Here is a 19036-nt window from a genome sequence, read left to right as displayed (position 1 = left end):
TCTGTCCGTCACCCGAGGTGGCAGATTATATCGAATGGTTATTTAAAAGACGACAACACAGACGTTAAGCTCGTTCACTTTTTTTTTATTTTGTAAGAATTATTAAAATGTACAAAAAGACAACAAATACAACAGAACAATATATTATCTGAGCCTGGTGTGTGTTCTTCTTCTCCCTCTGTGGTCATTAAACAGAGTCAGTGGTCAAAGTGAGGGAGCAGCTTCTCCACGCCGAGGGTCGGGAGGGAAACACGTGGAGGAGGGGAGGGAGGGAGGATTTCTACTCAAACAGAACATGATATTAACATTAATAAGAATCAAATCAGAAACACACACAGTGGACGTCTGACTGAGAAACCAGCAGAAAAAGACGTCCGGAACATGATGGAAGACGTCTTAAGTTTGCCGGTGTTGACAAGAGTCATACCTCAATCAGACGAGCACTGATCCCGCAGGGGGCGCTGCAGCTGTGATTCTACCAGGCGGGCGCCGTGTTCGCAAGTCGCCTCATTCGCCTGAAGAGAAAACAGAAAACGAGTGTCAACACGAAGCTGGTAAAATGTAGCCAAACATCTAGCTGAATCTATTTTATGAAATTCAGCAGACCGAAGACAAAGAAGAGCTAAGAGGTCTTCAAAAACTCACCTGGTGTTCCTGTCCTGATCCCTGATCTTCTTCTCCATCTCTGCGTCTGTCAGCGTCTCCAGCAGGGGGCACCACTGGTCAGCGTCTCCCGTGTTTCTGATGGCTATCTCCACTGTGGGCAGCGGGTTCTCACTGCAAAACAACAAGAACCGGTTAGCTTAACTTTACCGAAAAAAAACAGATTCCTGACTCAGCTGGTTTTCATGAAAAAACATCCAATTCAACAGAAACACGACAGAAAACGAGCGAGAGAAGTGGAATAAAAATATCAGATCTGATCGTGTTTTTGTCACTTTATGACCGCCGCCGTCAGATTCAGGTCACACCCTCAAGAAACAAACAAATCACATCATGAAGAACACATGAGTGTGTGAGAGTGTGTGTTAGTGTGTGTGTACCTGAAGGCGTACGTCCTCTGGTGCCAGCTCAGCTGACCTCGGATGCTGTAGGCGATGGTGGTTACAAACTCTCCGCCCAGGCCGAGCTCGGAGCACAGCTTCAGAGCAAACTTCTCCGGAGAGTTCTCCCGCTCTGACATGTCCCACTCGAACTGATCCACCAGAGAGATGTTCCCCACGTGGATGTTCAGCTGCAGCACACAAACATCCATTAAAGATCTGTGAGGAATGAAACGTCTACTTTTAAAGGACTTCAGAGCGTCACCTTGATGATGACCCGCTGGTCCGCCTGGTCCTCCAGGATGCTGTCTGTCGGGTACGACTCGATCTGCTGTCGGATGGCCGAGGCGATGGCGGGGACGAAGGCCAGCGGGTTGAGGTCGAGGTCGTCACAGAGGATCTCAGCGAACATCTCAGGCGTCATCAGCTTCTCTGAACGTTCACAATAAGGAGCTGTTAGCCAAACATTGTTTTTTTTTAAAGATTTATTGACTTTTTGTGCCTTTAATGTAGATACAGGACAGTGGACAGAGTCAGAAATCAGAGAGAGAGAGAGTAGGGAATGACATGCGGGAAAGGAGCCACAGGCTGGATTTGAACCAGGGCCACCCTCTTGGAAGACTATGGCCTCCATACATGGAACGCGCGCACTAACCACTGAGCCACCAGTACCCCAGTCAAACCTTTAAAGGACCATGACGTGTTTGAAACCGTGCGTCTCCGACAGGACGTTACCGTTCATATTCCAGGTGAAAGCGTCTCTCAGCTTCTGTCCCTCGATCTCCATGTCCAGACGGATCGGAACCAGAACTTCAGACTGAGTGGCGTTTTCGTGGATCACAGCTGGATCGTGGTCGTCAAAGCTGAGAAAAAACAACAACGGCCAAAAGTTACTGAGAGCAGCAACAACTCTACACTGACTGACTGAACAGCTGGAAAATAACAGAAGACAAAAAGAAAGAAAGCTTCCTGAAGAAGGAGCAGAGGAACCGAGCTGCAGGAATAAAAGAACTCATCAAAATGTTTTCACACACGCAATTCTGAATATTTCTAAGAGGACTTCTCCTGAAATCCTCCTGATCTGGAAGCAGGCCATAAAATATAAAAACAAAAACAAAAAGCAGTTTTTGCCTACAATTTAAAAAAGCAATCCTTTCCATTTAACTGTTTTGCTGCATGATCTCTCTCTTATAGATGAAGCTTCATAACTTACTTCAGCATCTTTTGCACTGTTTCATATTTAGTCATGTAAATATTAGTCTTTTCTTATTCTGTTTATTGTTGATATTTAATGTTGGACCTGTACATAAGAGAGCACAGTTCACTGAAGTTAAATTCCTTGTGTGTGTAAGCATACCTGGACAATAAATCTGATTCTTATTCTGATAACATGTGAAGGAGAGAGAGACTCACCACAGGGGGAAGGTCCTCTTCTTGTCCCGGCCCAGGCGGCTGCGGTTGATGGTGGTTGAACACGGCACGGCGTCCAGGTGGTGAGAACTGTTGGGCAGCGTGGGAACCCACTGACTGTTCCTCTTCGCCTTCTGTTCCCTGAAGAAAGACACACAGAGTTGTTTAAAAAATCCTTTCTATTCTATCCTCATTGAAGACATGAAGTCAAGTTTTAATCTCACAGTCAGATCATTTATTATTTAGAGGGTACAGAATGATCTGTGCGGGGGAGTTTAGTAGGAGGGGAAACGTAAATAAAACTTAAGAATAAAGATTATCTGATTCCTAAATCAGGTTGCTCATATTTCCTGCAGAATGAGCACTTTTAGAAACTCATCAGAGATCTCTTTTCATATTTACAAATGTGTTACCATGACGACATCAGCCTGAAAGCATTTTTCTGTCTGACAGCGTTAAACGGAGGTGTCTGAGGTGGATGTACCTGAGGTAGGCGGGGGGCTCGGTGCTGATGGAGATCGCTTTGTACTTCTCATCGTTCCCCTCCAGGATCTCCTCGACCTCTGAAGCCTTCAGCAGAGTCACGCTGGTGGCGAGCTGAGTGTATCCGTGATCTGAGTGACAAAAACAGAAAGTCCAATCGATGCAGAAGCAGAAAGGTAAAGTCCATTTCAACGATTAATCACCTGAATTTAATGATTACAGCCCGGCACGACCTCACCCAGCCGTCAGAGCTCGCTCTCTACTCACCGTGTGATGACTCCACGATCTTCTTCCTCTCTTCTACTGAAGCCAGTTTTCTCCATAACGACGGGTATCTTTTATACAGGGAGCCTCTGAACATGCGGAGGTAGTTTCCCACCTGAACACAAACAAATAGATAAAGAGACAAAAAAAAGGAATAAAGACAAATGAGTTGGAAGGAAGGAAGCAGGCGGAGATTTTGATGTTTAGAAATTTGTTTGTTTCAAAGCAGGAGTGTAGACGTGAGAGGAGCTGGAAAATAAAAACAATGAGCACAGTTTTTTTTTACAAGAGACTGAGGAACAACATGCTGCAGCATGATCTTAATATGCTTATAACAACTTCCTAACGTTCTATTAATAAGCAGCAATAAGGAGGGCTAGCTCTTAGTTAATGACCTGTTAGCTATAGACTGTGGTCATGTAGTAGAAGGTACCAATAAGAAGTGTTGTAGTCAAGACCACACTAACTGAGACCAAGACATACCAGACCAGAGAGCTCCGAGACCGAGACCAAGACCAAGACGTTTAGGGATCAAGACTGAGTCAAGACCAAGACCATAAACATCACTGAAAAATCTTCATCTTGTGTTTAGGGGGCGTGTCTCTCACTTAGACCGTAACAGAGGGAAGGTTGCGATGGTAACTGGGGGATATGAATCTAATTATGAATGAATTGAAGTTATTTGTTAGAAAGAGACCTTTTCCTTCTAATCACAGTAATGTTGTGGAAAAATAGCCGATCAGCGGTGGACTTGATTTAAAATCCAGAGTCCGCCCAGTCTGAGACAGAGACAAGACAGAGTAAAAAAGCTTTCGATTCTGAGACGAGACCTTCAAAAAGTGGTCTCGAGACTACGACTGGTTTCGAGTACTACAACACTTAAAATAAGCGCTTTATTAATGACTCATAAGCAGCCAGTATACTACTTATAAACATGTTAATAAGCTAATATAAAGGTGATTATTGTGACCTTAAATTAAAGTGTAGCCTCATTTTCTTTAATTGTTTTGCTTCATATCTTTGAGTGCCTTTTGAGACCTGCCTGTTGTATCTGTATCATTCTTCTTCTCTGTGTTTATTTGTATTTTTGTAGACTCCTCTGTTTGACCTGACTGTTTGAAGCGACACAAACAACAAACAAAAACAACAACAACAGAAAGACACACACGTGAATCTTGGCATCTTATGACAAATTATCATATCTGAATAATATACAACTGTGTAGGTAATGTAATGTGCCATCAGGAGCCATCAGGAGCAGGTCATTATGGGTTATCAGTTCAGTAAAATCCTTAATATGGATCAGTGTGAGCCGGTGTTCCTGCATCTCTCCTCCTCTCAGCTGTGAACTTTGTTTCCATTCACCATTAACCTGAACAGCCTCTGCTTTATCTGCTCTCATGCACTACATCACTTTATTCTATCCTTTCTATTTCAGTATTCATACAGTTCTGGTTACTTTATTCCTGCTGTTTCTTATCCATCACTTTATTTATCTCATTTTTACCTTTACAGTTATATTGTATATATTAGTTCTGTTGTTCCATTATTCACCATGCACCTTATTAACTTCATCATTAAACATCATTTAGTTTTGCCTACTTGCACATAGCTCTGTATATATTTATTTATTTCTCATTTACTGCACATAGTTCTGTTTACATCTGTTAGTCCGATCACTGTCCACTTATATCTACTCTTTTATATTTAGTATTTTTAAGTTTAAGCTTTAAGTTGTATTTAAATTGACACTTTATATTTAGGTTAAAATGTTTCGTTTACTGTCATTGTTGTTAATTTACTGCTCTGTGTGCCTTTGAATTGCCCCCCGGGGACAAATAAAGTTTTTTGAATTTGAATTGAACCTTCAGTCCACTAAACCTCTTCAATATCTTAAATTATCTTAAATTATCTTAAATTAAATGAATACTGACATTCTGCATCTGTCGGGCTGTAGAGTAACATTTAAAAATCCAACAGTAAACATCTTAAAGGTGTTATAAATAAAGATATTATATATAAATAAATATATTATATATAAATAAAGATATTACATATAAATAAAGATATTATATATAAATAAAGATATTATATATAAATAAATATATTACATATAAATAAATATATTATATATAAATAAAGATATTACATATAAATAAATATATTACATATAAATAAAGATATTATATATAACTAAAGATATTATCTATAAATAAAGATATATATATATAATATATATTTATTATTATTATTATTATTATATATTTATATATATAAACACGGTTACATCTCTAGTTGTTTACACATAACAACAGAAGAGTTTGTTTACTTGTCTTTAAACCTCCTCAGATAATTTTTAAACCGTAAACTAGACGAACACATTTGTGTGAAACTTAATCAAACCTAAAAACGTTATAAAATGTTAAATAATCTCTGCTGTTGTCAGTAAATAAACAAATAAACAAAAAACAAATGAATGACTTTCCGTTAGCTGTTAGCTAGCTGCTAGCGGACCGGCTATCAACCAAAGAAAACGATTTATTTTTACACAATAACTTGTTTTTCTGAATGAATTGTGGTTAAATGTTTGAATTACTAACCTCCGATCCGATCATGTAGAAGTCTCCATCCTCCTCGAGCTGAAATTTGACCGGTTTTTGTCCAAACGTTTTGCTAAGCGCCATACTGAAACCAAATAACAAAGCTCCGTGCGACTGCGCAGGCGCGGGGGACAAGAACGTCCTGTCGCCAAGAGATTACGTCACACTGAACTTTCAACTGTCACTGTCAATCAGCAGATATGAAAATCCTCGATGAATTATTGTTAAAGAAAGAATATGTTTCAGTAAATAACACTTTTAAACCTGTATTAATAAATAATATTAAACAAATTTATAATATAAACAACATGAAATCTTTATATTCTCCACTTTTGGTCCATACAGTAGACTTTTTAAATAATAAAATATTTCTGAGATCCAGTCAGTGGAGACTGATCATCATTAGCATATCTGGTGGCTATCACTATCGGCTAATTTTATCTAAATAATATATAGCTTAAAGTTAAAGTTTATTCACTTTAAGTTTATTATTTATTTGTATATAGTTTTAATTTAACTGTTAATTTCCAGATGGTTTTCTTTAACCCTTTGACTTCCACACTAAGAAATCCATTTGCAAAATATTATTTGTTGGTAAAATTGTGTTCCTGCCTCTTCATTAAGCAACATTTCAGGTTATATTTTTCAGATTACCCAATCAGGAAGCAGATCTGCAGGTCAACCAGCTGGTTGCCTGTTTCGGGTTACTTTGGACATGAATGGATTTCTTTCATTTTTGCAACAGAATGTTTAGTTTGTTCATATATAAACATCACAGAGAGAAGAAGTTATTAAAATAATCTATAATGTATAAGTATATATATATGTATAATTTATTTAATAAATTTAATGAGTAGCAATGGTTAAAGGTGAACAAAATAAGAAATGAGTGACTTGAGCCAGGCCGTTTGCGTAGACCGGCAACTCAACCGAGCGGTCGACCATGTTTTGTGAGGAATTGTTAATATATATTTTATTGTCAGATTTATTTCCTTCAACTAAAATATGATTGTTAGAGGGTCTATAAATAAATGTGGTTACAATGCAAGTCAAAGGAGGACACATCAGACATGTGGCTACAGAAGGTGGGGATCGAACCCTGACTTGCCAGTTGAGAGCCGACTGACTCTACCACTGAGCCACAGCCGCCCAACAGTTATGTTAGTTGTCCGGGTTCTGTTGCTGTTGGGTTGTTTTTGTTAGTTTGTATTTTCTTTTGTGTTTTATCATCACAGAGATTTAAATCTGATTCACTCTCGTACCAAAACAAAGAGACAAGAGTCTTTTCACTTTTATAAACTTAATGTTTATTCATATATACATGAATATATTAATCTATAACCAAGAAGGGAGAGAATGTACAATGCAAAACAAAATCTCTATATACAAATCAATAAATAAAGAAAACCGAGGACAGTTGAATTCTACGTGTTTGTGAGGAAAGAAGGAAAACTAAAGTCTGCAGTTTAAAAAACCTTTTCTCTTTTAAAATGGAAAGTGGCACCCGAGCACAGTTCAGGGGGAAACGGAAAGTATCAAACAAAAGAAAGAAAACATTTGATAAAACACACACACACACACACACACACACACACACACACACCACGCCAGCTGGTTTCCAGTTTTTTTTTTCTTCTGTGTAAACGCAGCCTTTTTTTATTTTTTATTTTTCAAACTCGCACAGAATCAGGTCAAATCACAAAAGGTACGTCATTTTTTCAACACGGGGTACGACGACACACAAACTGGTCCAACATCAAACTCATCGAATTCACTTTTCAAGTTCAGCTCATGTGCACAGCATCGTCAGAGGAACACTGAGAGGAGAGGCGGAGCTGCTGCAGAGACACAACGACCCGACAGACAACGTTCAGTTAATATGAACGTTTATATTCCAACCAAACTCAACACAGGAGATACTCATGCTGCGTTCATGGGATGCTCGGAAAAAAGAAACATGAGCCTGTTTCTTTTAAGATCTAGTCTCCAGTAACAGTCTATTTCATGACAAAGGTGGGAGAGGATTAAATCCATCAAAGTGTCCCTCCTCCTGCAGACAGCAGAGAAGAGGAGGAAGAGGAGGAGGAGTATGAAAGTGAAGCTCCTGAACTCCGGCACACTTTCTAAATTGTACAAAAACATCAACTCATCGAAATCAAAACGCTGCAAATGTTTTTGTTCACTTCAGACAGAGTGCAGGAGTTTGCTTTCAACTTTTGACAATCGCAAATAAGAAATGACCCAATTTTGGTTGCCATGGTTTCCAAACAGGTATTGATATCGTTTGTTTCTTACTTTAAAGATTTACAGAAGATCCCACATTAAGTCTGACAGCACAGACGTAAGGACACACAAGTCGTTTGTTTTGATCTTTATGTGCAGATTTAAAGAAAAATATAAAATAAACGAGCCTTTTAACTGAAGGACGCATATTAACATTTAACCAGCAGCTTGTTTGCGTTCCAATTGGCGGCATAACGTTTCTTTAGTAGAGACTTTTTATCATAAAAAGGCTCCGGTCACTGTGTGCTTTTCGAGAAAGTGTTTTCAAGTCTGAATTTAAACAAAAGAAAAACAAAAACATGTTAAAAGTCTCGTGCAAATCATGAAGCACAAAAAGGAGGAATGATAAAGTTACATTCATCAGTTACACATCAGAGTTTCTGCAAGTGCAAGAGTTTCCAAATTTCAAGCCACTCTTTGTTCATTGAACGCACCACAGAGGTCAAGTTTGGTTGGAATAAAAACCGTCTGATGTTGAAGGCGGTGATTCTTCAGTTTTGAATGTTTTTTTTAAAATCTGGCAGCTTTGTAGCTCCTGAAAGACGACGTTTAAAAAAAGGATGACTTCATGAAAGTGTTCCTACTTCAGCTTCACCTGCGGCTCCCGACAAACATCTTTGCTTCAAGTTTTTTATTTCTCCACGGGGGAAACGGGTCCGACATCACCGTGTTCTCACCCTTTTTTTTTTGTTTTCCAGAAAAAAGCGACGACAGTAAACACACAAACTGTGAAAGGCAGAAGACTCCTCGTCTGTTAGGATCGACCTTTTCTCTCTCGTTCTTGTTTTTGGCACATGGAAGGGTCGGGCCTGTTTCCTTCGCTGCTCGCCAACAAGAGGAGCGCAGGGCGGATGCTCACTATGACATCATAAGGGGGAACACGACTGTTAGTTTTTTTTAAGTTCACAGTGCTCGACGTAACGCGCTGATCAACAGGCAGAGTGAAAGGGTCGAAGTCACAGTGTTCAACAGCGAGGGAATCACAAACATCTACGTCAGCCGCTCGACGGCGTCCTGACGCTCCAACACATATTGCTTACGCAGGTTCTATCTTTTTTTTTTTGGGGGGGGAAGAGGGTTCATTCATTTGATCGATAAGAGAATTAAAAACTTCATGCAGGTGGAAAATAACAAAAAAGGCAACACATGGCAGTGCAGGCGAGTTTAGTGTTTCGTTCTGGCGATATGAAGACATCAGGAAAAATCCAGCGTTTGATTCTCACAAAGAGTTTTTGGTGAGTGCACTTCCTCTTAGTCAGGGCCTTCCTACATCTCCCAGGATGCAGTGCAAAAGCACCAAGAAAACGGGGTTTCAAATAGTTTCCTCAGCACGGCAACAGCTGAAGAGAAACACAAAAGCTAAACTGCAAGACTCTGTCACATTGTTTTTAGTTTCCCATCTCTGCAAACATCAGCGTGTCGTGTTTATGAGTTTATAACCTTCAGAAGAGTTCTGACACGATCTCATCACAAAGTTTTCTAGTCCCCGGGGTTTTAAGTTTATATTAAAAAAACAGAAAAATACATCGCACGTCTTTCTCACAGGACAGATGTGCAGGAGAGAAGTGTCTGACAAAAATTGCAAGCAAACTCCTGCACGTTTATTGGCAACATTTCGTCAGCAGACGGTCAAGCAAACATTTGATTAGTTTACCCGAGAAGTGTAAGGTTAAAGGTGACATCTCCTCCTCCTCCTCTTCAGAGTAAATAAGTCTCAGAGCTCCTCAAAACATGTGTGTGAAGTGTCTTGTTCTAAATCCACTCTGATCCTGTATTTGATCATGTCTATAAACCCCTCTATTACTGCCCTTTGTGATGTCATGAAGGGAAAATCTCCAAACGGCCTGTTTGAACACACATTTTCTGAAAAGTGGAGCAGGCAGAAGACGGAGAGGATGGACTTTTCTCATCATTGGGGGGTTTGTAGACAGACTAGAGACACATGTTAGAGTTAGTGTGACCTTTATGTGACCTTTAAGCCGTCTCTTAAGATCTAGATTTATTTATCTCGGGATATCGACGCTGGTTATCCTGTGATAACGAGTTAATTTCTCGAGATATCTCTAACAAAACGGCGCATTTATCCCGAGATAACCGGATACACATGCCGAGATCTCCACATTCAGATGTTTATTGTCACACGGGTCATACAGGTACAATCATGTGAGGCTCCTTTGACACAGAACAGCTGTTCAATACAAAGACATGAAACAGAATATAGAATCAGAACAAAATCACAACAAGGATAAGAAGTTAAGAAGAACGAGGTTAACACGGGATAACAGATGTAGTTAAATGTACTGATGTTTGTCCTCTAAGGGCTTCCGTACGGTGACGATATGTTGCTCATAAATGTTATTTTGCACGTTAGCTTTGCTTGCAGTTTTAGCGTTCACGTCTGCTGCTGTCGTTTTCTCTCCACAGTTTGTGAAATCTAGTCCTGGATTAATCAGAGTTACAAGTTTTATTTGAATCTGCTTTCATGCCTCAGGTTATCGAAGGTTTCTGAGCTGCTTTTGTCTCGTAAGAAAGACTTGAATTATTCGATTTGGCAGTAAGTGTCAGTGCACACGGTCAGACCTTTGAGAATTTCTTCTTTGAATCACCGGGAATAAAAAGAATGAAGGAAAGTGCATCACCAAAAACCACTAAGACGGATTCTCAGGTTGGATTTCTCTTTTAAAGAAACCGATCGGGGACGGCACAAAGAACACAGAGAAGAGTTTGTTTCCTGACGGGCGGCCTACGACTAATCCAGATCTGGATCCCATCAAATAGAGAGAGAGAGAGAGACACAGAGAGACAGAGAGAGAGAGAGAGGGCGAGAGAGAGAGAGAGAGACAGAGAGAGAGAGAGAGGGCGAGAGAGACACAGAGAGACAGAGAGAGAGAGAGACACAGAGAGACAGAGAGAGAGAGAGAGGGCGAGAGAGAGAGAGAGAGACAGAGAGAGAGAGAGAGAGGGCGAGAGAGAGGGCGAGAGAGAGAGACAGAGAGAGAGAGAGAGGGCGAGAGAGAGAGAGAGACAGAGAGAGAGAGAGGGCGAGAGAGAGAGAGAGACAGAGAGAGAGAGAGAGGGAAGAGAGAGAGAGAGAGACAGAGAGACAGAGAGAGAGAGACAGAGAGACAGAGACAGAGAGAGAGAGAGGGCGAGAGAGAGAGAGACAGAGAGAGAGAGAGAGAGACAGAGAGAGAGACAGAGAGAGAGAGACAGAGAGAGAGAGAGAGGGCGAGAGAGAGAGAGAGAGACAGAGAGAGAGAGAGAGGGCGAGAGAGAGAGAGAGAGACAGAGAGAGAGAGAGAGGGCGAGAGAGAGAGAGAGACAGAGAGAGAGAGAGAGGGCGAGAGAGAGAGAGAGACAGAGAGAGAGAGAGAGGGAAGAGAGAGAGAGAGAGACAGAGAGACAGAGAGAGAGAGAGACAGAGAGAGAGAGAGAGAGAGAGACACAGAGAGACAGAGAGAGAGAGACAGAGAGAGAGAGAGAGAGAGAGACACAGAGAGACAGAGAGAGAGAGAGACAGAGAGAGAGAGAGACAGAGAGAGAGAGAGAGAGGAAAGACTCTGTTGTCATCACCGTCATGTTAAAACTGAAGCTGACACGTCAAGAGAAAACGTCCTGCAGGATCAACTCTGACACACACACACACACACACACACACACACACACACACACACACACACACACACACACACACACACACACACACCTGTCATGGCACATTCAGAGAAGTGTTTACTGATGGGTGTGAAGAATGAGCCGCCATGTTGGAAGGATTTTTCCTTTTGAATCTCTCCTCTTCCAGTGGAACTTTATTTTTCTGTCTTTCTGCCAATTTCCACAAAACCGCTCCGTCGGACGGCGCGCGCCACGAGCAGCTGTTCACACATCACAGGAGAACTACAAGATCACAGGAGAACTACAAGAACAACGTGCAGACAACATGTTGCTTTGTCTCTCTGAGGATGATTTGTTGTTTTAACCTCGTGTTGATAAAGTGATGAAATACGATCAGGAGTCTGTTCACTGTGTTTTATTTTGAAATTCTCCACACGCTCTGTATGTTTCCTGGTCTGACTTCCTGTCTGGGTTGATCTATTCTGTCCAGCTCTAGGCAGAGTACTGGAAATAGACTCGCAGCGTATTTGGAACGGTGCAGAGCGTGGTGGCTCTGCCGGCTCTGAGTGGAAAGTGACAGTAAGAAAGAGAAACCTGGTCGTACTCATTATTATTTTATGGTCTTTTAAAATCCGCTGTGTCCGAGAGTGTCAGACTTTAAACATCTAAAGGGAAACGATTTAAAGATATTCAAATGTTTTTGTGTGCATGAAGCTCGTTTCTGACCAGAAGAGACTTCAGGAGCTAAATATTTATCAGCTTTAACTCTTTAAATGATTAGTGTTTACATCTTCTATGAGACGTATTCTTTACTTGTTTTCATTGTCAGGAACGGGCTTCCAGAAGAAAACCTTAAGCTCCTGAAACCGCAAACACGTCTTCCAAACGTCTCGCTCTGCAGGTGAGACGAGGACTTCCTGTCTCTTTCCAACATGGCGGCCGGGAGAAAGAAGAGAAAGCAGAGCGGCTGGAACGACATCGTCAGAGAAGAGTTAGCAGCACCAGATCAAACAACAAAATGTACAAAGCAAAATAAAAAAAGAGTCGCCATGGTGACGAGTCCGTCTGAAGAGAACATATTTACACTGCGTTTGTTCTCAGCTCTTCTTCTCTCACTTTTCTGTCCCGCTCGAGTGCGATGGAAGGACGGCGGCGCCCTCCTCGTGTAGTGGTTACCATTCATTAATATTTAAAAAAAGAAAAGAGTGGCGTGTGATTCATGGCTGTTCCCACAGGAAGAGTCTCCATCTTTCTTTTTCCTTCTCTCTCAACATGGCAGCGTTCACAAAGCGTTTCCCTCCACGTCGGGCGTCGCTGGTGCTAAAATGCTGACGTGAGTCCCGGCGTCCGAGAGCGTGGAGTTCAGCGCCGCAGTCCCAGAAACAGCGTGGACATCAGGACCCGGCGAAGGCGGCGCCGCGCTCGCCACAAAAGTTCCCTGAAAAGTAGAAACACATTCGAAACGCCCACACGTCTGTGTTTACTCGCTGCGGCCTCGTGTTTGTTTATGTACACTCCGTCGCCAGGAGGGGGCGTGAGCGGGGGGGGGGGGGGGGGGGGGGGGGGTGAAGGCTGCGGAGGGAGTTTAAAAGAAGTCTTTTTGAAGGTGCAAAACTCCCCCGGCGAACGAGAGGAAGAACAAAAAGTCTTTAAGAGCTGAACGTGTGACGTCGGGATGTAAACATCTGTAAACAAAAAATCCAGGAAATGAAACGGATCCGCCTCCTCGCCGAGCCGGTTAAAGTTCCACCAGGTCGTCCGACTCCAGCACAGCTTTTAGTTTCCTCCTCCCGTGGTCATGACCTCAGAGCCTCTCGGAGCCGGCGTCCTCTGAGGCTCCTGGAGGTTAAGTGCTTAAGGTGCTCCTCTGCTCTCGTTTTGTCTCCTCTCGTGTCCTTCTGCGTCCAAACTCAAAAACACTCAGTCCGCCCCCCGCAGACACGTGTCCTCTGAGGAGAGAGGAACCAGAGAGGGTTTAAAGGGGGGAGGAGGAGGGGGGAGGCAGGACGTGGGGCGACTTACTCCCCCTCAGAAAATCCCTTTGGCGATTTTCAGTCCCTTCTGTTTCATGCGAGGAAGCGTCGAGCTCGCCACGTTTTTAGCTCGCATCGGCCGCGCCGGGCCGCGCTTCTTCAGCACGAAGTCGTAGTTGGCAGTGGAGTTCATGGCGTAGAAAACGTTGGCGTTGTCTGGGATCCGAAGCTCTGCAGAGCGAGAAAGGAGAAGAAGAAGAAGAAACACACACGGTGAGTGATGACATCAGCATGGATCGTTACCGTGACGACGAGTGTGATGTGTTGTTTTTGTTTTGTTTACCTTTGTCCTCAGAGATTTTCTGCATCAGTTCGTACTCCTCGCTCTTCTCTCGCTCCAGGTTGTGTTTGATCATCGCCTTCCTGATGACGGCCGGCGTCTTGTCCTGACTCGTCACCTGAATCAGAAAACATCAGAACGTCAGATCGTCAGAACGTCAGAACGTCAGATCGTCAGAACGTCAGAACGTCAGAAAGTCAGAACGTCAAATCGTCAGAACGTCAGAACGTCAGATCGTCAGATCGTCAGATCGTCAGAACGTCAGAAAGTCAGAACGTCAAATCGTCAGAACGTCAGAACGTCAAATCGTCAGAACGTCACATCGTCACATCGTCAGATCGTCAGAACGTCAGAACGTCAGATCGTCAGAACGTCAGAACGTCAGATCGTCACATCGTCAGATCGTCAGAACGTCAGAACGTCAAATCGTCAGAACGTCAGAACGTCAGATCGTCACATCGTCAGAACGTCAGAACGTCAGATCGTCAGAACGTCAGAACGTCAGAACGTCAGATCGTCACATCGTCAGATCGTCAGAACGTCAGAACGTCAGATCGTCACATCGTCAGATCGTCAGAACGTCAGAAAGTCAGAACGTCAAATCGTCAGAACGTCAGAACGTCAGATCGTCACATCGTCACATCGTCAGAACGTCAGAACGTCAGAAAGTCAGAACGTCAAATCGTCAGAACGTCAGAACGTCAGAACTTCAGATCGTCACATCGTCACATCGTCAGAACGTCAGATCGTCAGAACGTCAGAACGTCAGATCGTCAGATCGTCACATCGTCAGATCGTCAGAACGTCAGAACGTCTAAACGTCAGAACGTCAGATCGTCAGAACGTCAGAACGTCAGATCGTCAGAACGTCAGAACGTCAGAACGTCAGAACGTCAGAACGTCAAATCGTCAGAACGTCAGATCGTCACATCGTCAGATCGTCAGAACGTCAGAACGTCAGATCGTCAGATCGTCAGAACGTCAGAAAGTCAGAACGTCAGAAAGTCAGAACGTCAGAAAGTCAGAACGTCACATCGTCAGAACGTCAGAACGTCAGATCGTCACATCGTCACATCGTCAGAACGTCAGAACGTCAGATCGTCAGAACGTCAGAACGTCAGAACGTCAGATCGTCACATCGTCAGATCGTCAGATCGTCAGATCGTCAGAACGTCAGATCGTCAGAACGTCAGAACGTCTAATCGTCAGAACGTCAGATCGTCAGAACGTCAGAACGTCAGATCGTCAGAACGTCAGAACGTCAGAACGTCAAATCGTCAGATCGTCAGAACGTCAGATCGTCAGAACGTCAGATCGTCAGAACGTCAGAACGTCAGAACGTCAAATCGTCAGAACGTCAGAACGTCAGATCGTCAGAACGTCAGAAAGTCAGAACGTCAGAAAGTCAGAACGTCAAATCGTCAGAACGTCAGAACGTCAGATCGTCAGATCGTCACATCGTCAGATCGTCAGATCGTCAGAACGTCAGAACGTCTAATCGTCAGAACGTCAGATCGTCAGATCGTCAGATCGTCAGAACGTCAGAACGTCAGATCGCCAGATCGCCAGAACGTCAGAACGTCAGAACGTCAGAACGTCAGATCGTCAGATCGTCAGAACGTCAGATCGCCAGATCGTCAGAACGTCAGAACGTCAGAACGTCAGAACGTCAGATCGCCAGAACGTCAGAACGTCAGATCGTCAGATCGTCAGATCGTCAGAACGTCAGATCGTCAGATCGTCAGAACGTCAGAACGTCAGATCGTCAGATCGTCAAATCCTCAGATCGTCAAATCGTCAGAACGTCAGATCGTCAAATCGTCAGAACGTCAGATCGTCAGAACGTCAGAACGTCAGATCGTCAAATCGTCAAATCGTCAAATCGTCAGATCGTCAAATCGTCAGAACGTCAGATCGTCAGAACGTCAGATCGTCAAATCGTCAGAACGTCAGATCGTCAGAACGTCAGATCGTCAAATCGTCAGAACGTCAGATCGTCAGATCGTCAGATCGTCAGAACGTCAGAACGTCAGATCGTCAGAACATTAAAATGCTGTTTAACATTTTTCACTCTAATTATTAATGTTGAAGAACTCATCAGGTTTTATTTAGTTTCTTTATTTTGTCTGTTGTTGTAATACCAGTTTTGTCCACAAGAGGCTGAAGTGAAACCTCTACTTCCTGTTATATAAGGTGCAAACCCAGAATAGTTTTTATTTCTCCGTCTGGGTCTGTGTCCACCTGATGTCTTTTTATTCTTAAATCCTAATGAGGAGAGAGAACGTCTGCAGCACCATTTACAATCAGCCAATCAAATAGGAGATCACATCTTCCTCGCTCTGCGTCCGATTGGAGCCATGACAGCGAGGCCGTTTTTATTATTCTGAAGCTCATCATTCAGATGGAGCAGGAGGACAGACATCCTCCGTTTGATGATCACAGTGAAGGAAATAAAACATCTCAAATAAAAAACATCAACGGAGCCGTGTCTGTCATACAGCGCCACGGTCAAGAGACTGTTGTCATGGAGACAAGACGAACAGCGCTTTTCTGCCCAGTAAAAACCAGCAGGTGGACACAGTTTCTACATGTTTTTAAATTGTCCTTTACTTTGACAGAAATACATTTTAATCTGCACAATAATGCACTTTTTTTTTTTTTTTTTTTAACAATATACTAAAACTTTATTAACAAATGTCAAAGATTACATTAAAGTTTAAGAGAGCGAACACCTGATCTCCAGCCTGTTTTTCATAAACACATGAAGAAGAATAAAAACCACCAGGCTTAGATCTGCTGTCGTTGTCACTGGCCGCTCATGGCGTCCTCCATATTCTCAAAGCTCATTGGTTCAGAGGACAGACAGACGTATAAACACAGAGAGAGAGAGAACTGACCAGGATGCTCTTGTACATGTTCCCGTTCTCCACGTCCAGGCTGACTCTGATGATGCAGCAGTCGTCCACCTGCTGGTTGTAGAGCGGCAGCGACAGAGTCGAGTAGTTCGACACTGCCGACACCGAGCGTTTGTGTGAGCGGGACGCCGCCAGCGGCGTGGATGAGGAGACCGAGGAGGAGGAGGCGCTGCTGGAGCCCGAGGCCGACCCGGAGCTGGAGCCCGTCCCCGACGTTTCGAAGGACGACAGAGACGTACACTCCCAGAACTGAATGAGAGGAGAGAGAGAGAGAGAGAGAGGAGGGTTAACATGATGGAACAGGAAGTAATGAACAGCTGATCAGTGTCTTTATTACAAACTAAGATCACTTCACTCCCTGTGATGTCACAGTGATGTCATCAGGGTAACACGAGCGAGGGCTCGTTAAGATATTTAAGAGAAAGTCGGTTTATGAAGTTGTGGACAGCAAAGACTTTGGCATCTACTTTAATCTATCATCTTAAATGAAGAGCCTGATACAGAGATGCATTATGGGAAATGTCAGACAGCTGAAGAGAGACCGGAAACGTTTGGAGGAGAGAGAGAGGGAGGACATGCAGCACAGGGGGGCGGAGGTCGGATTCAAACCTGCAACGAGGACTACAGCCTCTGTACATGGGGCTCGCTGCATAACCGCTAGGCCATCAGTGCCCCAAGTTGTTGTTTAATTTAAAAGATTCATCCATCAACTGGACTAAAAGTCGGGATATCTCAGCTTCTGCTTTTTCTGTTTTATCCAGAAATACTGAGAATAAAATCAAATCTTTACGTCTCCTAAATGTCTGATCTTTAAAAGATCTGTTTTTAAAGATGTCAACGACCTCTAGAAGAAGTCTGGATAAGTGATTTTAGATTCATCCTCTCTGGACCGTTAGTGTCTTAAATCCATCGAGTGGTCATTTAGATATTTACTACGTTTGTTTACAGACTTTATCTTTTCTTCTACCTGACTTTATAAACCTGCCTGATGAAGTTTCAGTGATCAAAGTGTAAAATACAAAAAATAGAAAAAATAAGAAAAGTTTCACTTTTTTTTCTACCGTTGACGTCGCGTCGGCTGCCGGAGCTTCTCTCCCCAACGCGGAGACGGTGAGTTTAACTGAAGGCGTCGACGTCTGCAGAGAGAGAGAGAGAGAGAGAGAGAGAGAGAGAGAGAGAGAGAGAGAGAGAGAGAGAGAGAGAGGAAGTTAAAGAAGAAGAAGAGCCGTACAGTGAGCAGGCAGAACTGCTCTGTGATTGGCTGCTTGGAGGTGACATCAGAGCAGATGATTATATGTGAGACCGACCTTCCTCTCGTGTCCCTCCGGGGAGTCGGACAGGAAGCTGGCGTTCACGTCCTCCAGGTCTGAACCACTGGAGCTGACCGAGGTCACGCTGAGGGCGTCGCCGCTGTCCCCCCCGCCCCCTTGGTACGGTCTGTAGTGCGAGTGGTCGAAGGACTTTGAGTGGGAGCTGGAGGCGCTGCAGCCGGCCTCCGTCAGCTGACGACTGGACATCGAAACAGAACAGTTTAATGTTAATCTGAGTCATGATACACACGACCAGCTGCAGGATAACCAAAGTTATTCTCTCTCTGTCTGTTTTATTCACTCACTCGCTCCAGCGCTTCATGATCCCTCCGTTCTTCTTGGCTCTCAGCGTGTTGCTGGCCGACTCCGACAGAGGCTCGATCTCACAGGACAGATTGTAGCTGCAGGAAAACAAGAGATCCACACAATGACATCCTCTCAAAGACGTTTTATTTTAACCACAGCCATCCTGACAGAGAGGTCAGAGCTCAGAAATCCTACACTAACGTGTCAGTAAACACAACACAACCCTCAGTGATGGAAGCAGGACAAACGCTGCATTCATGTGGTGTCAGACGCGTTGGAAAAACAAGTTTCCGATTTGGAAAATTCACAAGAACGCCCGAACAATAACTCAGAAACTCTGGAAAGAATTAGGTGCCCGAGAGCTGAGCTTGTTGATCGCCCACGAGTCATTAGAGAGAGAAAACAGCAAAAGAGCTTCACCTCTCTGCCTCGCTGAGTTTCTCCACGCCTGCGAACCACTCTCTGAAGTGGCTGTCCTGAGTGAAGCTGTAGTT

At 43.4% G+C, this 19036-nt stretch overlaps 3 protein-coding genes across 4 annotated transcripts in view; all 3 read right to left on the bottom strand.

Moving 5' to 3' along the window:
- gstt1a (glutathione S-transferase theta 1a) overlaps positions 1–19036 on the bottom strand; it is a 124989-nt gene that overhangs the window by 62655 nt on the left and 43298 nt on the right. The gene's annotated exons all lie outside the window — the stretch shown is intronic.
- smarcb1a (SWI/SNF related, matrix associated, actin dependent regulator of chromatin, subfamily b, member 1a) lies at positions 70–5949 on the bottom strand. 2 transcript variants are annotated; one of them, XM_061038997.1, is made up of 10 exons: positions 5801–5949; positions 3204–3315; positions 2938–3067; positions 2457–2594; positions 1779–1906; positions 1309–1475; positions 1044–1234; positions 646–777; positions 428–515; positions 70–280 (listed from the first exon to the last, which is right to left on the bottom strand). In XM_061038997.1, the coding sequence occupies exons 1-9, from the start codon at positions 5882–5884 to the stop codon at positions 476–478; spliced, it is 1122 nt and encodes a 373-aa protein (XP_060894980.1). In that variant the 5' UTR covers positions 5885–5949; the 3' UTR covers positions 70–280; positions 428–475. The 2 variants fall into 2 exon arrangements, with proteins under 2 accessions (XP_060894980.1, XP_060894979.1); XM_061038996.1 differs by having other exon boundaries at positions 70–515.
- Positions 11931–19036, bottom strand: part of ralgds (ral guanine nucleotide dissociation stimulator) — a gene marked incomplete at its 5' end in the record, with an annotated part of 14046 nt that continues 6940 nt past the window's right edge. Inside the window, 7 exons of the mRNA XM_061039084.1 lie at positions 11931–13902; positions 14015–14129; positions 16909–17175; positions 17988–18062; positions 18234–18435; positions 18542–18637; positions 18963–19036. The exon at positions 18963–19036 is cut by the window's right edge and continues 48 nt beyond it. Of these exons, the coding sequence (XP_060895067.1) occupies positions 13727–13902; positions 14015–14129; positions 16909–17175; positions 17988–18062; positions 18234–18435; positions 18542–18637; positions 18963–19036 (1005 nt within the window). The remainder of the gene's footprint in view (positions 13903–14014; positions 14130–16908; positions 17176–17987; positions 18063–18233; positions 18436–18541; positions 18638–18962) is intronic.

This window comes from Labrus mixtus, chromosome 5, assembly GCF_963584025.1.
Source record: "Labrus mixtus chromosome 5, fLabMix1.1, whole genome shotgun sequence".
In the NCBI taxonomy this organism is placed as follows: domain Eukaryota; kingdom Metazoa; phylum Chordata; class Actinopteri; order Labriformes; family Labridae; genus Labrus; species Labrus mixtus.
This window is presented reverse-complemented; position numbering and strand designations above follow the sequence as displayed.

Bases quoted from the DNA above. Each gene is read 5' to 3' on its own strand.
- smarcb1a (XM_061038996.1), bottom strand. From the start codon at position 5,884: ATGGCGCTTAGCAAAACGTTTGGACAAAAACCGGTCAAATTTCAGCTC. The intron at 2,595-2,937 runs GTACATCCACCT...GTCTTTCTTCAG, and splicing joins GAGCCCCCCGCCTACCTCAG to GGAACAGAAGGCGAAGAGGA. The intron at 778-1,043 runs GTACACACACAC...GTTGTTTTGCAG, and splicing joins CAGAGGACGTACGCCTTCAG to TGAGAACCCGCTGCCCACAG.